General features: G+C 56.5%; 6 protein-coding genes across 6 annotated transcripts; 4 read left to right on the top strand and 2 right to left on the bottom strand.

Annotated features, from left to right (window-relative positions):
* The first annotated feature begins 282 nt into the window (after positions 1-282).
* Positions 283-1,794, top strand: WHR41_07858 (uncharacterized protein). Its single transcript, XM_069376462.1, has 3 exons — positions 283-836; positions 900-1,300; positions 1,353-1,794. Exons 1-3 carry the CDS (start codon positions 736-738, stop codon positions 1,556-1,558), a joined length of 708 nt encoding a protein of 235 aa, XP_069226336.1. The 5' UTR covers positions 283-735; the 3' UTR covers positions 1,559-1,794.
* A 273-nt stretch (positions 1,795-2,067) lies between these two features.
* On the top strand, positions 2,068-3,479 carry WHR41_07857 (uncharacterized protein; the record flags this gene model as incomplete). The annotated part of the gene is made up of 2 exons (XM_069376461.1): positions 2,068-2,277; positions 2,337-3,479. 2 exons carry the CDS (start codon positions 2,068-2,070, stop codon positions 3,477-3,479), a joined length of 1,353 nt encoding a protein of 450 aa, XP_069226341.1.
* A 744-nt stretch (positions 3,480-4,223) lies between these two features.
* Positions 4,224-4,481, bottom strand: WHR41_07856 (uncharacterized protein; the record flags this gene model as incomplete). Its single annotated transcript, XM_069376460.1, has 1 exon — positions 4,224-4,481. One exon carries the CDS (start codon positions 4,479-4,481, stop codon positions 4,224-4,226), a length of 258 nt encoding a protein of 85 aa, XP_069226340.1.
* Positions 4,482-7,145: 2,664 nt separating this feature from the next.
* Positions 7,146-9,016, top strand: WHR41_07855 (uncharacterized protein). Its single transcript, XM_069376459.1, has 3 exons — positions 7,146-8,109; positions 8,162-8,272; positions 8,332-9,016. Exons 1-3 carry the CDS (start codon positions 7,409-7,411, stop codon positions 8,636-8,638), a joined length of 1,119 nt encoding a protein of 372 aa, XP_069226339.1. The 5' UTR covers positions 7,146-7,408; the 3' UTR covers positions 8,639-9,016.
* A 161-nt stretch (positions 9,017-9,177) lies between these two features.
* WHR41_07854 (uncharacterized protein) lies at positions 9,178-10,438 on the bottom strand (the record flags this gene model as incomplete). Its single annotated transcript, XM_069376458.1, has 2 exons — positions 9,178-10,074; positions 10,136-10,438. 2 exons carry the CDS (start codon positions 10,436-10,438, stop codon positions 9,178-9,180), a joined length of 1,200 nt encoding a protein of 399 aa, XP_069226338.1.
* Positions 10,439-13,568: 3,130 nt separating this feature from the next.
* WHR41_07853 (uncharacterized protein) lies at positions 13,569-14,963 on the top strand (the record flags this gene model as incomplete). Its single annotated transcript, XM_069376457.1, has 4 exons — positions 13,569-13,754; positions 13,810-13,896; positions 13,965-14,256; positions 14,312-14,963. Exons 1-4 carry the CDS (start codon positions 13,700-13,702, stop codon positions 14,961-14,963), a joined length of 1,086 nt encoding a protein of 361 aa, XP_069226345.1. The 5' UTR covers positions 13,569-13,699.
* Between the last annotated feature and the right edge of the window lie 331 nt (positions 14,964-15,294).

The following is a 15,294-nucleotide window of genomic DNA, read 5'->3' as shown; positions in this document are numbered from 1 at the left end:
GTTTGCGACCGCGTCACTGTCACTGTCACAGTCACTATAGCGGCTCGGACATATGGGTGACTCGGGCCACCACCACATGGCCGAACGAACTTATAGTGTGATGTGCATGGATACCCAGACGTTCATGCGGCGAAGGCTCGGACATGTGAAGGCGGGCGCAACGCCTCCTCCCAGCCTTGCGGGCCTTGGTCGCCCGGCACTTCCAGAACAGGACCGTTAGAAACCCAAATTCCACCCAATCCCAATGACATGCCCTCTGCCTTGGTCCGGCGTGCTCCCTGCGCGCCGGTTTCTGATCTTCCCTCCCATGAGCTGACTTCCTCTCTTTCTCTATACCCGTGTGTCGACAACATTCCGTACGTGAACATCTCTCAGCTCGCCACTTTGCGCCGGCCCTCTCTCCGCCCAGACCCTTGTTTGATCGCCTGCAGGGGTTACGACTCGCTCGCCGTCTGTGCAGCAGCCCTCTTCCGGCACGGGAGGAATAGATTGTTTCCCTCATTATTATTATTGCGTGACGCTACACGTCCGTTTCCGTTCGCTCGCATCTGCGCGGTGACGGGGAGCCGTTGGGGGCGCTGTTTTCTGCGCCGCCTGCGCGCATTCACTCCTCGCAGCACCTGGACTACTTGCGACCGGTGCTAGTCAGCTTGCTGGAAAGGGACCGCGCCAACCGCGACGCAAACGAGACCGCCGCCGAACGGACTTGCGGCTACTGCACTGCCAGCGCACAACATGGACGACGCGCACAGGGTTACGATCACCGTCTGTGGAGACGGAGGGTGTGGAAAGTCATCCATCACGCTGCGCTTGGTGCGCAGCCAATGGACGCATGAGTACGTTCCGGGCGCGACTTGCTGCTTCGCCCAATGATGGCTGCTGACTGCGAGCGCTTGTAGATATGATCCCACGATCGAAGACTCCTATTCCGTGACACGCACGATTGACGGCACGACATACTCGCTGCGCCTGACCGACACCGCTGGGCAAGAGGAGTACCGCGGCTTGTGGTCGCAAGCGAACTTGAAATGCGACGCTTTCCTCCTAGTCTACGATATCACCCAGGCGAGCTCGCTGGAGGCGCTGGACTATTTCACGCAGATGATTGAGATGGAGCGCGAGGACAGGATCGAGCAGGGTCAGATCTTGCCGGTGTGCATTGTCGCCGGCAACAAATGCGACTTGCAAGGCTTGAGACAAATCGGCGCGAGAGACGGCCTTGAATGGAGCAGGCAGCGCAACTTCGGATTCATGGAGACGAGCGCCAGGGAGATGGTCAACATTGAAGAGACGTTTGCGCGTACGTTGCAGAGATCACACGTTGGCTGATTCGCTTACTGACATTCGCGCAGTGATTGTTCGTCGGGTGGTCGAAGCCCGCAAAAACGCAGCAGCGGGCATCATGCCAGAGCTTCCATCTACGGCATCACGCAGCAATCCTCCCGGCTCCAGCGGCAAACCGGAACAGGATAACTCAACGGCTACTACCGACACGTCGCAAAAGGAACTCCCTCCGCCTCCCAAGAAGCCTTGGTTCTCCTCTCTCAAATGCTGGTAATTTCACCCCAGAAAGACGGAACGGAACCATGCGACCTGCCACGACGATATCGACAATCTTGTATTTATATTTTGCGCGTTCAAGCCTGGGATTAGGGAATCTTTCGGAGATTTAAAGGATTGGCTGGGAATTGGATATACCCTGTATTTTATCTAATATCGTGCTTGAATGCACCTTTTTAGGATCTGGATACTGGGTTTGTAAACTCTTTAATTGAACTTTCGGACTTTGGACCATCACTTTCACATTATTACGCAATGCACCCTCGCAGCACACTCCTCCTCGGGTTGTGTGTCCAGGTAAGGAAATCTGGCTGGTGGTGGAGGGTTCAACAGCGGACTTTGAGCCCTGGCTCCACACAAAACTCTACAGCAGAGCCTTATTAGCGGCCCTACACTTGCCACTTATATATACACCTCGATGGAAAGTGATCGGCTTGATCTCTTGAGGTTGCTAACTTGCAGAAAAATCGTCGCGGAAATCGCTATCAATTCTACGCATTTGCAATAATGGCTTCCGCGGCCACATCGACCCAAGAGCTAAACACATTCTCGGAATATGGTTGGCGAGAGGCCAACAGCGACGAACAGCAACGAGCCTCTCCCGAATATCAAGAAGAATACCAGACACTTCCCCCCGCAGACTCCGGTAAAGATGCGTACATTTTCCTCGCCGCTTGCATTATGCTCGAGGCGATGGTATGGGGATTGCCGTTTGCCGTAAGCTCAACCATTCCGTCGAACGAAACGATGCATCATACTGAACGACGGATCAACAGTTCGGTGTCTTCCAAGAATATTACGACAATGAAGAAGCCTTTGCCAACCAAGGTGGCAGCGCAAGTATCGGCACGACAGAATCCGGCATCATGTACTTCGCGTCGCCGTTCGTTGCAATTACCCTCCAGCGCTGGCCCCAATACCGTCGCCACGCCAGCTGCTGTGGCCTCGTAATCATGGTCCTCAGCCTCGTTGCAGCCTCCTTCTGCAACAGCATCGCCGGCCTCATCGGCACACAGGGCGTCATGTACGCCATCGGCGGGCTCATTCTCTACTTCCCCGTCATGTCCCTCATCACCGAATGGTTCGTGCAACGCCGCGGCCTCGCATTCGGCATCATGTGGGCCGGCACTGGACTCGCCGGTACCGTCCTCCCCTTCCTCCTCCAGTGGCTCCTAAACTCTTACGGCTACCGCACCACCCTCCGCGTCTGGGCCATCGTCATCGCTCTCTTCACCACCCCCTCCCTCTACTTCATCCGCCCGCGCCTCCCCATAACCCACGCGAACAACTTCCGCCCCATCGAAGTCTCCTTCCTCAAACACCTCCCCTTCTGGCTCTTCCAAACAGGCAACATCCTCCAATCCTTCGGCTACTTCCTCCCAACCCTCTACATCCCCTCCTTCGCCACCTCGCTCGGCCTCCCCAGCTTCGTCGGCCCACTGGCCCTCGCCCTCTTCAACGTCGCCTTCACGCTCGGCGCCGTCCTCATCGGCTTCCTCGTCGACCGCTTCCACGTCTCCGTCGCCATCCTGACCTGCACTTTGGGCCAGATGCTGTCGATATTCATCTTCTGGGGCCTGGCGTCGTCGCAGGCGATGCTGTACGTTTTCGCGCTGACGTTCGGCTGCTTCGGGGGCGCGTTCTCGTGCACGTGGTCGGGCTGCGCGAGGGAGATGCAGCGGCGCGAGAAGCACGAGACGGTGGATGTCAGTGTTGTGGTTGCGCTGATGGGGGCGGGGAAGGGCATTGGGGCGGTGATTTCGGGGCCGTTGAGCGAGAGGTTGCTGGCGATTGATTCGTGGGAGGGCACGGTGGGAGGTGGGTATGGCAGTGGGTATGGGGTTCTGGTGGTTTTTACGGGGATTTGCGCGACGTTGGGCGGGACGGCGTGCGTGGGGAGGTTGTTGAGGTTGATTTGAGGAGACTGGCGCTACTGTGTTTCCCTTTTCTTTCTCATTCGGTTCTGTTTGGCGTTAAGGAAGAGCTGGATGGGTCGCTTGTTGCCTGCCGCTCAGGGAGTTCATTCATCTTATCAGAATGTAATGTTTAAGCGACGGATTGGTTAGCAGGTCATTTACTGTTCGTGACGGACTCACGCTTGCTTTGCGTTTGATTAACCTTGCGGGACATAAGGTGGGAATCAAAATCTTCAACTTAATTGCATTCGCGGCACTTATAATTAGATCTAGCTTCCTTTTGTCAATGCCAGCTTGTCTCGATTATTATCCTCAACCTCATTTACTCAATTCAGCCGACAGTATCGTGACCAAAGTCGAGATGCAAAAGCCGTTTGCCAATGCGGTTGCCGAGCTTTCTCTTATTCTTTACCGTCCCGTTCGGATGTTGTATAGCTTGGCAGGGCGTGAGATGATTTTTGCGGAATGACTGTCGATGGAGTGACGGTGAAATGGAAGACTGATTCAAGCCCGCTGAGTATAACATCGTCTTGGTCAATGGACGGATTGGAGGTCACAGGAAGGAGGAAGTCCAATTGCCTGAAATGTGGCTGAAGTTATGGTCAATCGTTGAAGAGTTGAAATCTGTGGGCGACGTCTTCAAAGCGCGATAATCTCTGTGTGACCGTGCGTCCAGTTGGAGAGCAATTGAGAGCAGAGATGCCTGGGACGCATTTTGCTGTTTGCGAGTGATCGATTGAGCGGTACTCAAATGTCCATGAGAGACTCCATCGCTTCAAAAAGGCTGGACTGACCGGCAACGTAACCGATGAACTTGGGTCCGAGTGTGTTCAGGAGTAGCAAGCGGGCGGCCTTGAGCCTCTTCTGCTGTCCTTCCCATTCGCCGCGGTCGTACATGTACACCTTCATGAGCGACTTGTATTCCAGGAACATGGTTTCAGCTACCAACAGCTTCAACTCTCCATCATGACACCAGCAAGACTCCTTGCAAAGCGCTTCTGGCATCTTCGGAGCCGTCGGTTCAGCTAGAATAACTTCACGCCGGTTGATATCGGTCGTCAGAAGGCCCCGCAAGTCGTTAGGCAAAGCGGCACGCCTTCAGTCATGTAACCAGTCCCAAAAGTCAACTTTCTCGTTATAGATTTTGACCGTGACGCTTACAGCGTATCCGTGTAGTGCATTCTGACCGTAGTCGCCATGTTGACGATCGATTTTGGAGGCTTGTGTGGTACGGGTGGACGAAGTCAACCATGTATCTACAAGCAGGCGAGCTTGGTTGTATGCGGACATAGACTTCCCTTGGTGTCTGAACAACTAGCAGGCTCGTGACTTTACCAGTGAGACACGTGTTGCGGCTATCCGAGCTGGGTCGCGTTTGCTACATTGAGAGCGCATGCGGATGTGTGCCATGGCAAACGGCGAACGCCATTCTCGCGTTCGTCCGTTAGCCCAACACTCCTATGCGTGATTTGATTGCGGTCGCCCGTCAGTGTAAGGTAAATGACTGCCACTATTCGGGTGACAAGCGTCAACAGACCTTTTTCGCCACTTGTGTAGTTTCATTATTCCATCGAAATCTGCGAGAATCTACTCAGGTGGCTACAAAATGCTGCAGATAATAACTCACGGTTGCTTGAATTTGAAAAGTGATGAGTCGGCATTAGTGGCAGTGACAGCTCACGACTCAATCTTGTTTCAATCTACTGCACGCTATGTCAGCCAACCGCACAGCGCAGCCGGTACAGCATTGTTTGCTACCATGTTCCAGGTATCTTGTTGTCTTCCCTTCAAACGAGAATTCGCCATAGGGATTTGATTGGAGTGATGTGTTGGCATTTAGTATTCCCATGAGAGATGTGAGAAGTGATCCCAGCTGTTGCTGAAACCTTACTGTTATTGATATCATTGGATCTATCTGGCCCACTTTGCATTCAGTGTCTCCATGATAATTCCTGTCAGGCTGCAAGCACACCGCAGCACCGCCAGCAGCCGTCCGTATTCTGACTACCATGTCGCGGCGCCGCTCGATCTGACTTTTGATCATTGCCACATGTATCAAAAATGCAGCTGTCTGCTCATTGTATCCTGGTGTTGTTCATTGTGCCTCTGAAGCAGCAGGCAAATTGCTCGAATAAGACTTGCTGGCCACCTCAGGCACGCAAATCACTACAAAACTTCAGCAGAATCATCGACAGAACCACCCCCGGCACCTCCTTATCAGCAGCAACCTCCTCAAGCAACTTCGGCTCGACACTCGCAAAGAGTAGAAGCCTCGCCTCCTCGATCTTTCCCTGCTGCTTTTCCCACTGTTGGCAAGCCAACTCCCACTCCTTCATCTTCGACTGGTGCATGAGGACCATCATTTCCCTGCGAACGACAGAGTCGTCCTGTCCGGGCAACCCATAACTGTAGATACGATAACCGAGGGGGTCTCTGAAATCCGGGACGCAGGGCACGACGGGTTTGGCGAGGAGGGGCTGGTTTGGGTCGCTGGTGAAAAGGAACCAGAGGCTTTTGCAGCGCGCGACGTGTTTCAGATCATTGAACCAGGTGGAGAAGTTATGGCTGGATTTGAGGATGGTGACCTTTAGGCCGGTGGAGAGGTCGGTGTAGTGGGTGTCGTTTGCGGAAGACATGTCGGTTGATGAGGCGAGGCGGTAGGCGAGGGGCATAGGCATGGTCGTGGAATCGGTTGGTGAGTGGACTGATTGGTATCGGGTGCTTTGATTTTATGTGCTTGAGTTCGTTTGTGGAAACGTGAGTGTAGGCGGATGTTGTTGGTGTGGCCACGCGCGACGCTTTTGAGCCCCGCTGATTGATCCCTCATTCACTTCGCGCACTCAGTTTGAGCGAATGATCTGGTCTGTGACCCCGCGTGATCTTGTGGCATACCATGGAAGATGGGCATGCTGTCCTACTGGGTTGTTTGCAATATTTGGAATGCCACCCGTTGATGGTGTTCGTTAATGGCGGGAGCATCTTGGACATCTGGTGGCCTCATCTTTGCATATTGACAGCTATTTGTCTTTAAAATCATGAAAACATATTATACCGCGCACTCGAGAAGGTCTTCGCGTGATGTGAGCTCGCTTTGAGCAGTCCAGCCACTTCCTTCAGCTTGTGGACCCTACCAACTGACGGATCTGACGTTGAACATGATTGAAGACGAAGCAACATATGCCGAAGATCGACAATGGCAAATGTCTCGGTATAGGCATCGCCATCTTCTCCGCATTCTTCTGAGACGGTGGTCCCAGCGTGCGACGCCTCCGACTTCCGAGACGACGTGGACTCATGATAGGAGGTGTGGAGTACGAGAGAAATCAGCCATGAAGAACAACCCTCGAAAGCGAATTTATTCCTCAGTGTCTGTTCAAGCGTTTGAATCGAGTCAACAAATCGGCATGCAAAACAGACACGGATGATTCGGCACGGTACTCGCTCCCACAGGTTCATGGTGAAGCGAGCTTGGGGAAATAGGCGTCTGCACGGCTGATGATGACTTGACTCGGCGCGTTTGAGATTAGGACGGGCCGCGATAGCAGACGAGCTGATTCGACGCTGCCCTCCATCTCCAGATACGCGCCGTTGCGAGCCGAACGCAGGGCGCATTAGCGGCGCTCGCCAGGGGCAAAGATCCGCGCCGTGGCCTCCTGTCACCTCGGCGCGTATCGACTACGAGCCACGCCGAAACTCGTCCCTCCCTCCTGCGCCATATTGCGCCCTCCCACCGCACTTTCGTGCTCTCGTCCCTCCTTACCACGCACCTTCGTGTCTCTGACCCCAGTCGCTCTTTGCAGCCGAAAACGAAACAACACCCAGTCACTCCTTCAACCCACGCATTCGGGCTGGCCCTGATTGCGCGACCTTCAAACCGAGAAACCACACACACACCATACCATACGTCCGATTCTTGAAACAACACAAACACCATGTTCCGCTTCTCTTTCGCAGCCGCAGCCGCGGCCCTTCTGGCAGCCCAGGCCTTCGCGCAAACCACCTCCGAATGCAACCCGACATGGGGCAACGTGACCTGCCCAGACAACGCCGCCCTGGGCACCACCTTCGACTACCCCTTCAACGACACCATGGCCGAAATGGACCCCCGCTTCTTCAACGTGACCGCCGGCGCCTCGCTGATCAAGTTCTCGCAAGATGGCGCCGAGTTCACCATGGTCAAGCACGGCGACTCCGTGCGCGTGCAGTCCGACTTCTACATCTTCTACGGCCGCGTCGAGGCGATAATGCAGGCCGCGCCCGGCACGGGCGTTATCTCCTCCGTCAACCTGCTGTCCGACGACCTGGACGAGATCGACTGGGAGGTGATGGGCCAGAACACGACGAACGTCTTCAACAACTGGTACGGCAAGGGCAACCGCACGCAGAACCACGGCGAGGAGCCCGTGCTGGCGGACTCGCAGACGGGCTTCCACAACTACACCATCATCTGGACCGAGCAGGAGCTGGAGTTCTGGCTTGACGGGCAGCAGGTGCGCACTGTCCCTGCCGGAGAGCCAGGTAACTACCCCCAGACGCCCTGCTACATCAACCTGTCTCTCTGGGCTGGTGGTGATCCCGACAACGAGCCGGGTGTCATTGCGTGGGCTGGTGGCGAGACTGACTACGATGCTGGGTGAGTACCATTTGAACATTGCAACGTTGAACCTTCACTAACCGCCTCCAAGCCCCTACACCATGAAAATCAAATCCCTCAAAGTCGTCGACGGCCACACCAACAGCAGCTCCTACCACTACTCCGACACCTCCGGCAGCCACGCCAGCATCCAAGTAAACGAGTAAGCGCTCCCTTCTCCCCACCCAAACCCCCCATCTCCCACTAATCCCCACCCCACAGAGGCGAATCGGAAGTCTACAAAGCCCTCAACAAGAAATCCACCAAGCAGAAAGCCGAAGAGAAGTGGACCGGCCTGTCCCAAACCGCCAAGATCGCCATCGCCGCCAGCGTCTGCGGCGTCCTGCTGCTCGTCTGCGTCATCTACACGTTCGTGTGCATCACGCAGCGCAAGAAGGGCCGGCTGGAGCGCGAGGCGCACGACAAGGAGTGGGCGGCGCACGAGAGCGAGCTGGCGGCGTACAGGCTGAAGATGGCGAGGGGCGATTTTGCGGTCAGTCATTTGGGGCATGGGGAGGCGAAGTTTTAGATGAGGGAAAGGAGAAGGGAGGTGGTTGGGGAGAAAAAAGAGGGGAAGAAGAAGAGGAGGGGTGGAGATTTTGACGGATAGGTGGACGGAGAGGTTCTTGAGCCTTTTCTCGTCGCGTTTGCTTCTGCTGTTCTTTTTGCCTTTTTCTGATAACGCTGATTCACGATACCCTTCGCAACGGAGACGTTTTACATTTTTGTTGGTTTTGCAACGCAACTTGCGCACGTCAATCACACTCTTCAATATTCGTTCTTAGCGCCCGCCGGCTGCAAGCACACGGGCGGCGACGGCACGTCACCGAAGTCGGCCTTTGCGTGCTTCCGTGCTCGTCGATCCTTGACGATGTTGTAGCTGCGAATTGCGAGGACATCAGACAGAGCCGCTGCCGGAGTCATGTCTAATGCGGACACAAATTCGAACAAAGTACAGATCATCGAGGCGATTCAAATCATTCGTATTTTCGCTAAATCAACCAACAAATCAAAACAAAAGGCCGCCAAAATTCCTATCCAGGATCGCTTCAGTCAACCAGCAACACCCTACTCAGCGTCCAACGGCGCCTTCGGCGCCGTATCGTTAAGCTGCACCCCGCTCCTCTTCTTGTGCCCCGAATCAGCAAACGGCAGCTTCCAGCCTCCCTCGCCCTCCGGCGTCGCCAGCCACAACCGCATCAAGTGCCTCCTGGGCGCCGGCGGCTCGTAATCCGTGTACGCCGTGCGGCTGTGCAAGACGTGCGAGTTGGTCAGGAACTGGATGTCGCCGACCTCGAGCACCATGTGCAGCGCGAGGCGCTGGCAGGTCTCCTCGAGCAGGCGCGCGGCCTTCTGCTGCGCGGCGCTGAGCGGCGGGATGGCGCCCGCGTCGCTGTAGCGCGACAGCGACTGCACGTAGTAGGGGTCCCACTTGGTGTAGACTCTCGACTCGGCTTCAGGCCCGGTCTCCTTGTAGAAGACGGGCTGGCGGGTGTAGGGCGCCTGGCCGCCGGAGACCTCGCCCTTGCGGTCGAAGTACCAGATGGGCTGGGAGAGGGTGTCGACGACGTCCGGGTGGTCGCGCTGGAGGGCGTTGAAGACGGCGTGGGAGGAGACGATGTCGGACTCGCCGCCCTCGAGGGCGCGGGCGATGCACAGCAGGCCGACGATGTCGGAGTCGTCGGCGTGGAAGAACTGGCGGGCGCGGGTGCGGTAGATGCGGACCTTGTCGATCTGCGTCGGGTCGGCGCCGGTGTCCTTGACGTGACCGAGGACGTGGCCGAGGCCGTTTTGGCTGATGAAGTAGCCCAGGTAGGTGCCGAGGCCCATGTAGGCGACGGCGGACTTGTGGTTGCCCCATTGTTGGACGGGGAGGCCTTTGAAGAGGAGGAAGCCTTTGCCGTTGAGGATGTCGTCGCGGAGGGCGTCGAGGAAGTCGTTGAGTTTGGGGAGAGGGAATTTGGCCTGAGGAGGGATGTCAGTGGCGACGACGATGGGATGAATCGATGGTGGAGGGATGGCTTACCCTGGTGATGCCGGTCAGGGGTGTGTCCGAAGCGATGAAAGCGTCGGCAGTATCGCTCAGTTCTTGCACTTCCTCCTCGGTGAAGCGGTGTGTCCACTTCTCAGGGTTGTTCTTGTAGTCTTCGGCGTTCCACACCGTCTTGCCAGTGATCTCTTTGGGGAATTCATCGTAAGGCTTGAGTTGATCAAAGTTGGGTTCCACCTGCCCGCTGGTTTTGATACCGTCTGGGAAGACGTCTGACGACGGCTTGTCGTACGAAAAGAGAGGAACCTCAACTGGCGAGTCTGCACGAGCGGGCGCCATCGTCGATCAAGACTTGCAATTGATGTTTGGACTGCTTCGTAGAAAGTTGAGACCAAAAGGTCCAAAAGTGATTTTGCTCAGCCGATCGTAAGGTCTGAAAAACAGTCAAAGAGATGGAATATAACAAGAGAGGATCCATTGTAAAGACGGGCGCAGGGACACGCCTTTAATAGGTAGGTATCTGTGGGCGACCGGCAACGGGATGACGCTAAAGAGGAGTAATACTTTGACCCGGGATGACCCTTACGAGAGGCATTGCCGTGAATGCGCGTCTGTTTGATCATATACGCACTGCGTGATGCGCGCTGGCGAGCGCGATAGCACATATTGCGTGCTTGCAGGGCGAGTGAGGTGAGCAGACTCCAAGTTGACGTGCTCGCTTTGCCCCGAATCATCCCCAGAAAGGCCGGGAGGTGATCCGTGCGGGGTCGCGAGCTGGCATGCCATTCTGGCGACTTCACCATCGTTATCTCTGTCGACAATCTTGAGAAAGGAATGATCAACCACGTGTCTCGCATTGATTTGCCTTGCAGCATGTCGGCACTCAATCAGACAGCGGGGTGGAGGCAGCCATTACGCGGACGGCATGTCGTGCAATGGTAAGTGAAGCACAACATACAGACATATGCATGTGTGCTACCTCCGCAGTGTAACTGTTATGGCTGGTTATGGAACATCATTGGATTTCTGATTACGTGCAACTGCAGAGTAGAAGTTCATCCAGCGCACCTTCGCTTATTCATACATCAGTAAAGCTGCCTTCTTAGTGCATGCTTCATGGAAGGAAAAGGGTGATCAGCCAATGAATTGGCAGAGCTGCTGACGATCGGTCTGATGAGTGGTACGAGACTGCCCTTGACCGCCACTGAGCTCCTGTCAATCTAGATGAGTCCCACGGCGCCAATGACGGCGATAGTAAAGCAGAGCAGCATGCCTGCATCATACCCAACATTGGCACCACCACCGAGGAAGGGGGAGACCTGGGCAGTCGGCGCACCGTAGGTGCCGTTGCCAGCAGGTCCGGCGCCGTTGACGCCTGTGCTAGTAGCGCCAGCGGCACCGGCCTGAGCATTGCTCGTGGTGCTGAGAGTGGACGGCGTCGAGGGCGCCGAGGCGACAGACGTTGGCAGGATGCTGACGTTGGTCGATGAGGTCGGCTTCGGCGCTCCAGCAGCGCTTGTGGAAGAAGATGAAAGACCGGTAGCGCCCTGCGAATTAGGGTTAGCGAGAATCTTTGCTGGTGATGAAACAAGCAGATTACTTACATCAGCCACACTGGTCTGCGACGAGACTCCCGAGGCAGAGGAGAGGGTGATGGTTGAGGTCGAGGGTGAGCCTGAAACAGTGACCTGGCTCGTCACCATTGAAGTAATTGTAGACCTACTTGTGGTCGTCGCGGGGGAGACATTGCTGCCGCTCGCACCAGAAGGTGCGCCAACCCCGGAATAAAGAGAGGGCCCAGTGGCCGTGGTGGAAATGGCAGGTCCGCCGCTACCAGAGCTCCCGCCTGCGGGGCTGCCTTCAGTCGAAGAGATGGGAGCATTGCCCGAGCCAGAAGGCGACGTGGACCCAGTCGACGGAGAAGAAGTGGGAGCAAAGCTGATAGACGGAGTCGCACCACTAGTCATGCCAGAGACAGGAGCCGTGGTCGCTGACGACGCAAGCGAAGATGCGGATCCACTGGCAGGAATGGCGGCAGTGCCACTGGGAGAAGAGGCGCCGCCCGAAGCTGGGACCGAAGCGGTTGTTGAGTGACCAGCCGCAGTGGTAGAGTATGATGAGGTTGACCCCTGTCCACCAGTGCTACCTGTAGCAGGCGGCGACAAAGAAGTCGCGCTGGAGGCAGATCCGCCAACTCCGCTGGTAGAAGAACCGGAAGAAGCAGAAGTTGTAGTCGAACCTGCGCTGGTAGGAACGCTAGCTGGAGACGAGCTCGACTGCGACGAGGACCCGACAGGCTGAGCAATGGAACTCGAGGAGGCAGCAGAGCTGGATGCGCCCGCACCAGGAACGGTGGTGGTCCTAGTCGGAGTGGGAGGCAGGAGCCCGCTGGAGACCGAAGACAAAGACGACTCGGTGCCTGGAGCAGAAGTGCCTGGAGCAAAAGTGCCTGGAGCAGAAGTGCCTGGAATAGAAGTGCCTGGAACGACAGTGCTGGAGGCAGAAGTGACGGTGACAGGGCAAACAGTGGTCGAGACCGGCACAATCATAGTGGTGACCGGGCAGTCGCTGATGCTTGGGCCGCAGCTGTAGACGGTGACCTCGGTGGTGGTGTAGATGGTCGAGGTCGAGCCGACGGGAAAGAAGCCGAGCTCAGTCGAGGTGCTGGTGGCGACAGCTGGTGCGCGTGTTAGCACGTGACGAGCGATCGAGTGAGGAGCAGGTGGACATACTGCTCTGCGCGAGCGAGAGAGCGGCCAGGCCTGCCATGGAGGCGAGGGTGGTGAACAGGTTGGAGCACATCCTGACTCGAGTCTTGCCGTGCAGCGAGTGGGTGGTGTGGCAGTCTTGAGGATACAGTGGAGAGGGTGCCGTGGAAGACTGCGGCTGGATCGGCTGCAGGGAAGGTGTACAGCGCGGAAGGCGATCTGGTACGGGGATGAACGGGGATGAACGAGTGTGGGTGGTGTTGGTGAAGGAGCGGGAGAGAAGAGGTGGCGTGATGTTGAGAGGCGGGAGGTGGGAGTTCGGTGGGCGACGCCGCTGTGCTTTGTTGAGGCTGTTGCGAGGGAAGTCACGGGCGGTTGCATGACGACACTGCAAACGGAGGGACAACAAACGGAAGGCGCACCGCGGACCTTTCCCGCCCACGTCAAGGTGCGTTGTGAAAAGTGAAGAGAGACAAGAGTAGTAGGAGGGCTCACATGGAGGGCATCGAAAAGACGTGAGCACAACTCGTGTCGCGGAAGTCATGTGCTCACTCCCTTAACCTCACTTCGCCAGCGACGCGCGTATCACGTGAGAGCGGACCGGACCCCAACATCAGGAACGACGGTGCACGCTGCACCTCCTTCTCTCGCTGCCATGTCTCCTGCCACGATATCATACTCCTTCCCAGCAACCAATTTGACACTGCGACTGCCACGTTTAGCTGTCCACCATGAACAAAACAGCGCGCTGTGCCTCTTCCTCCTCTTCTCTCTTCTCCTCCCCACCGCACAGTTACACTAACAAACAGCACAACGCAACATTTCTACCGCGATACCATTTCGACACATCTCAACACCGATCAACTCACGTCAGCACCGACAAACCGCCAAGATGAGGACCGGGATTCTCAGCTGCCTGACGCTCGCCACGGCCAGCCTGGTCTCATGTGAGTCTTCATCTCGGCACAGATCTGCAAATACCACGCTCTGACACATCTCCAGGCGTCGCCATTCCCGCGGAACAGGCCAAGGACTCTTACCCGGCTAGCCCAGTCTGGCCGAGCGTGGACTGCGAGCACGGCAAACACTGTCCTCCGCCGACCACGACCTCAAAGCACTGCCAGGTCCATCAGACTACAGCCTGGGGCAAGCCAAAGGTGACCACGAGTTGCACAACTTGGACCTGGACACCTACCACGACCATGACAACCACACCTTGCTCGTCTTGCTCCTCGCCAAAGTCCTGGACGAAGCCTTGCACAACCTCGTCCAAGTCGTCCACCACCCCATGCACTACGTCAACCTGGCACAAGCCGACAACCACTCCATGCAGCACGACTTCGACGTCCAGCTCCTGCAAATCCCCGAGCACTTCGAGCAACCCGTGCACCAAGTCGAGAACCTCGTGGAAGCCCAGCACCACTCCGTGCACCACTTCGCACAAGTCCAGTAGCGCCACTCTAGGCACGACTTCGTCCAAGTCCACCAGCACCCCTTGCACCAGGTCGACAACTTGGTACAAGCCAACCACAACTCCGTGCACCACCAGCAAGACTTCGACTTACACCCCGCCCAAGAACACCACTGCGCCTTGCCCGACTTCTCGCTGGACTTATACCTCCTGGACCGCGACCACTCAGACCATCAAGCCGTCTTCTTCAACCAGCCGGCCAGCAAGCCAGACGCAGTATGTCCCTCCGCCGAGCACGCCTGTGATGCCCACCATGCCCAGCTCTTCGGCCCCGACCATGCCTGTGAAGCCTCCGATGTCAAGTGCCAGCTCTTCGGCCAAGACCTCTCCCGTGCAGTCCATGCAGTCCAGCTCGATGGCCAGCTCTTCAGCCATGACCTCACCTGTGCAGCCAATGTCGTCCAGCTCAAGCATGGCATCTTCGACCGCCGATGCCGCTCCGTCAACATCTTCCGGCATGTCCAAGAGCTCCAAGTACGAGAGCACCACCAGCTCCGAGTCTTCGGCCATGTCTACCTCTACATCTAGCACCCGCAAGCCGACCACCAACATGACCATGCCCACCGCCCGTCCGACCGAGCCCGTCTACAACAGCGGCGCAGTCACCTTTGCACCCTCTCCCGCCATGGGAGCCCTGGGCTCGACCGCGGGCGTGCTCCTGGCCGGCTTCATGCTGCTGTTGTAAATGGTCAACATCGCATGCAATCTCTTGCTTGCGGATCCAATTCAACGGATACCATCGACGCTGACGGTCGCCGGCCTTGCCAACTGACCTGACTGGTGTTGACTCTCTCTACTCTTCTCCCCATTTGTGACCGACGCACTTGGACTGTCTCTCCCTTGGTTGGTTTGAATCTCTACGCGGTCTCTTCTTTGTCTGTCTATCGTGCCCCGACTCGTTAGGGTGGACGATGGAGTCTGTGGATTTTTGATGGATATTTTTCGGTACATAGCTTGATCAAAAGCAGATTCCGATCTCTTCACTTTTGTCGCGTTCTCTCAGTGGTCATGTGTGC

This window comes from Cladosporium halotolerans, assembly GCF_011745625.1.
Source record: "Cladosporium halotolerans strain TM138-S3 chromosome Unknown Sca37, whole genome shotgun sequence".
Lineage (NCBI taxonomy): Eukaryota > Fungi > Ascomycota > Dothideomycetes > Cladosporiales > Cladosporiaceae > Cladosporium > Cladosporium halotolerans.
The sequence above is the reverse complement of the archived record's forward strand: the minus strand, read 5'-3'. Positions and strand labels throughout refer to the sequence as shown.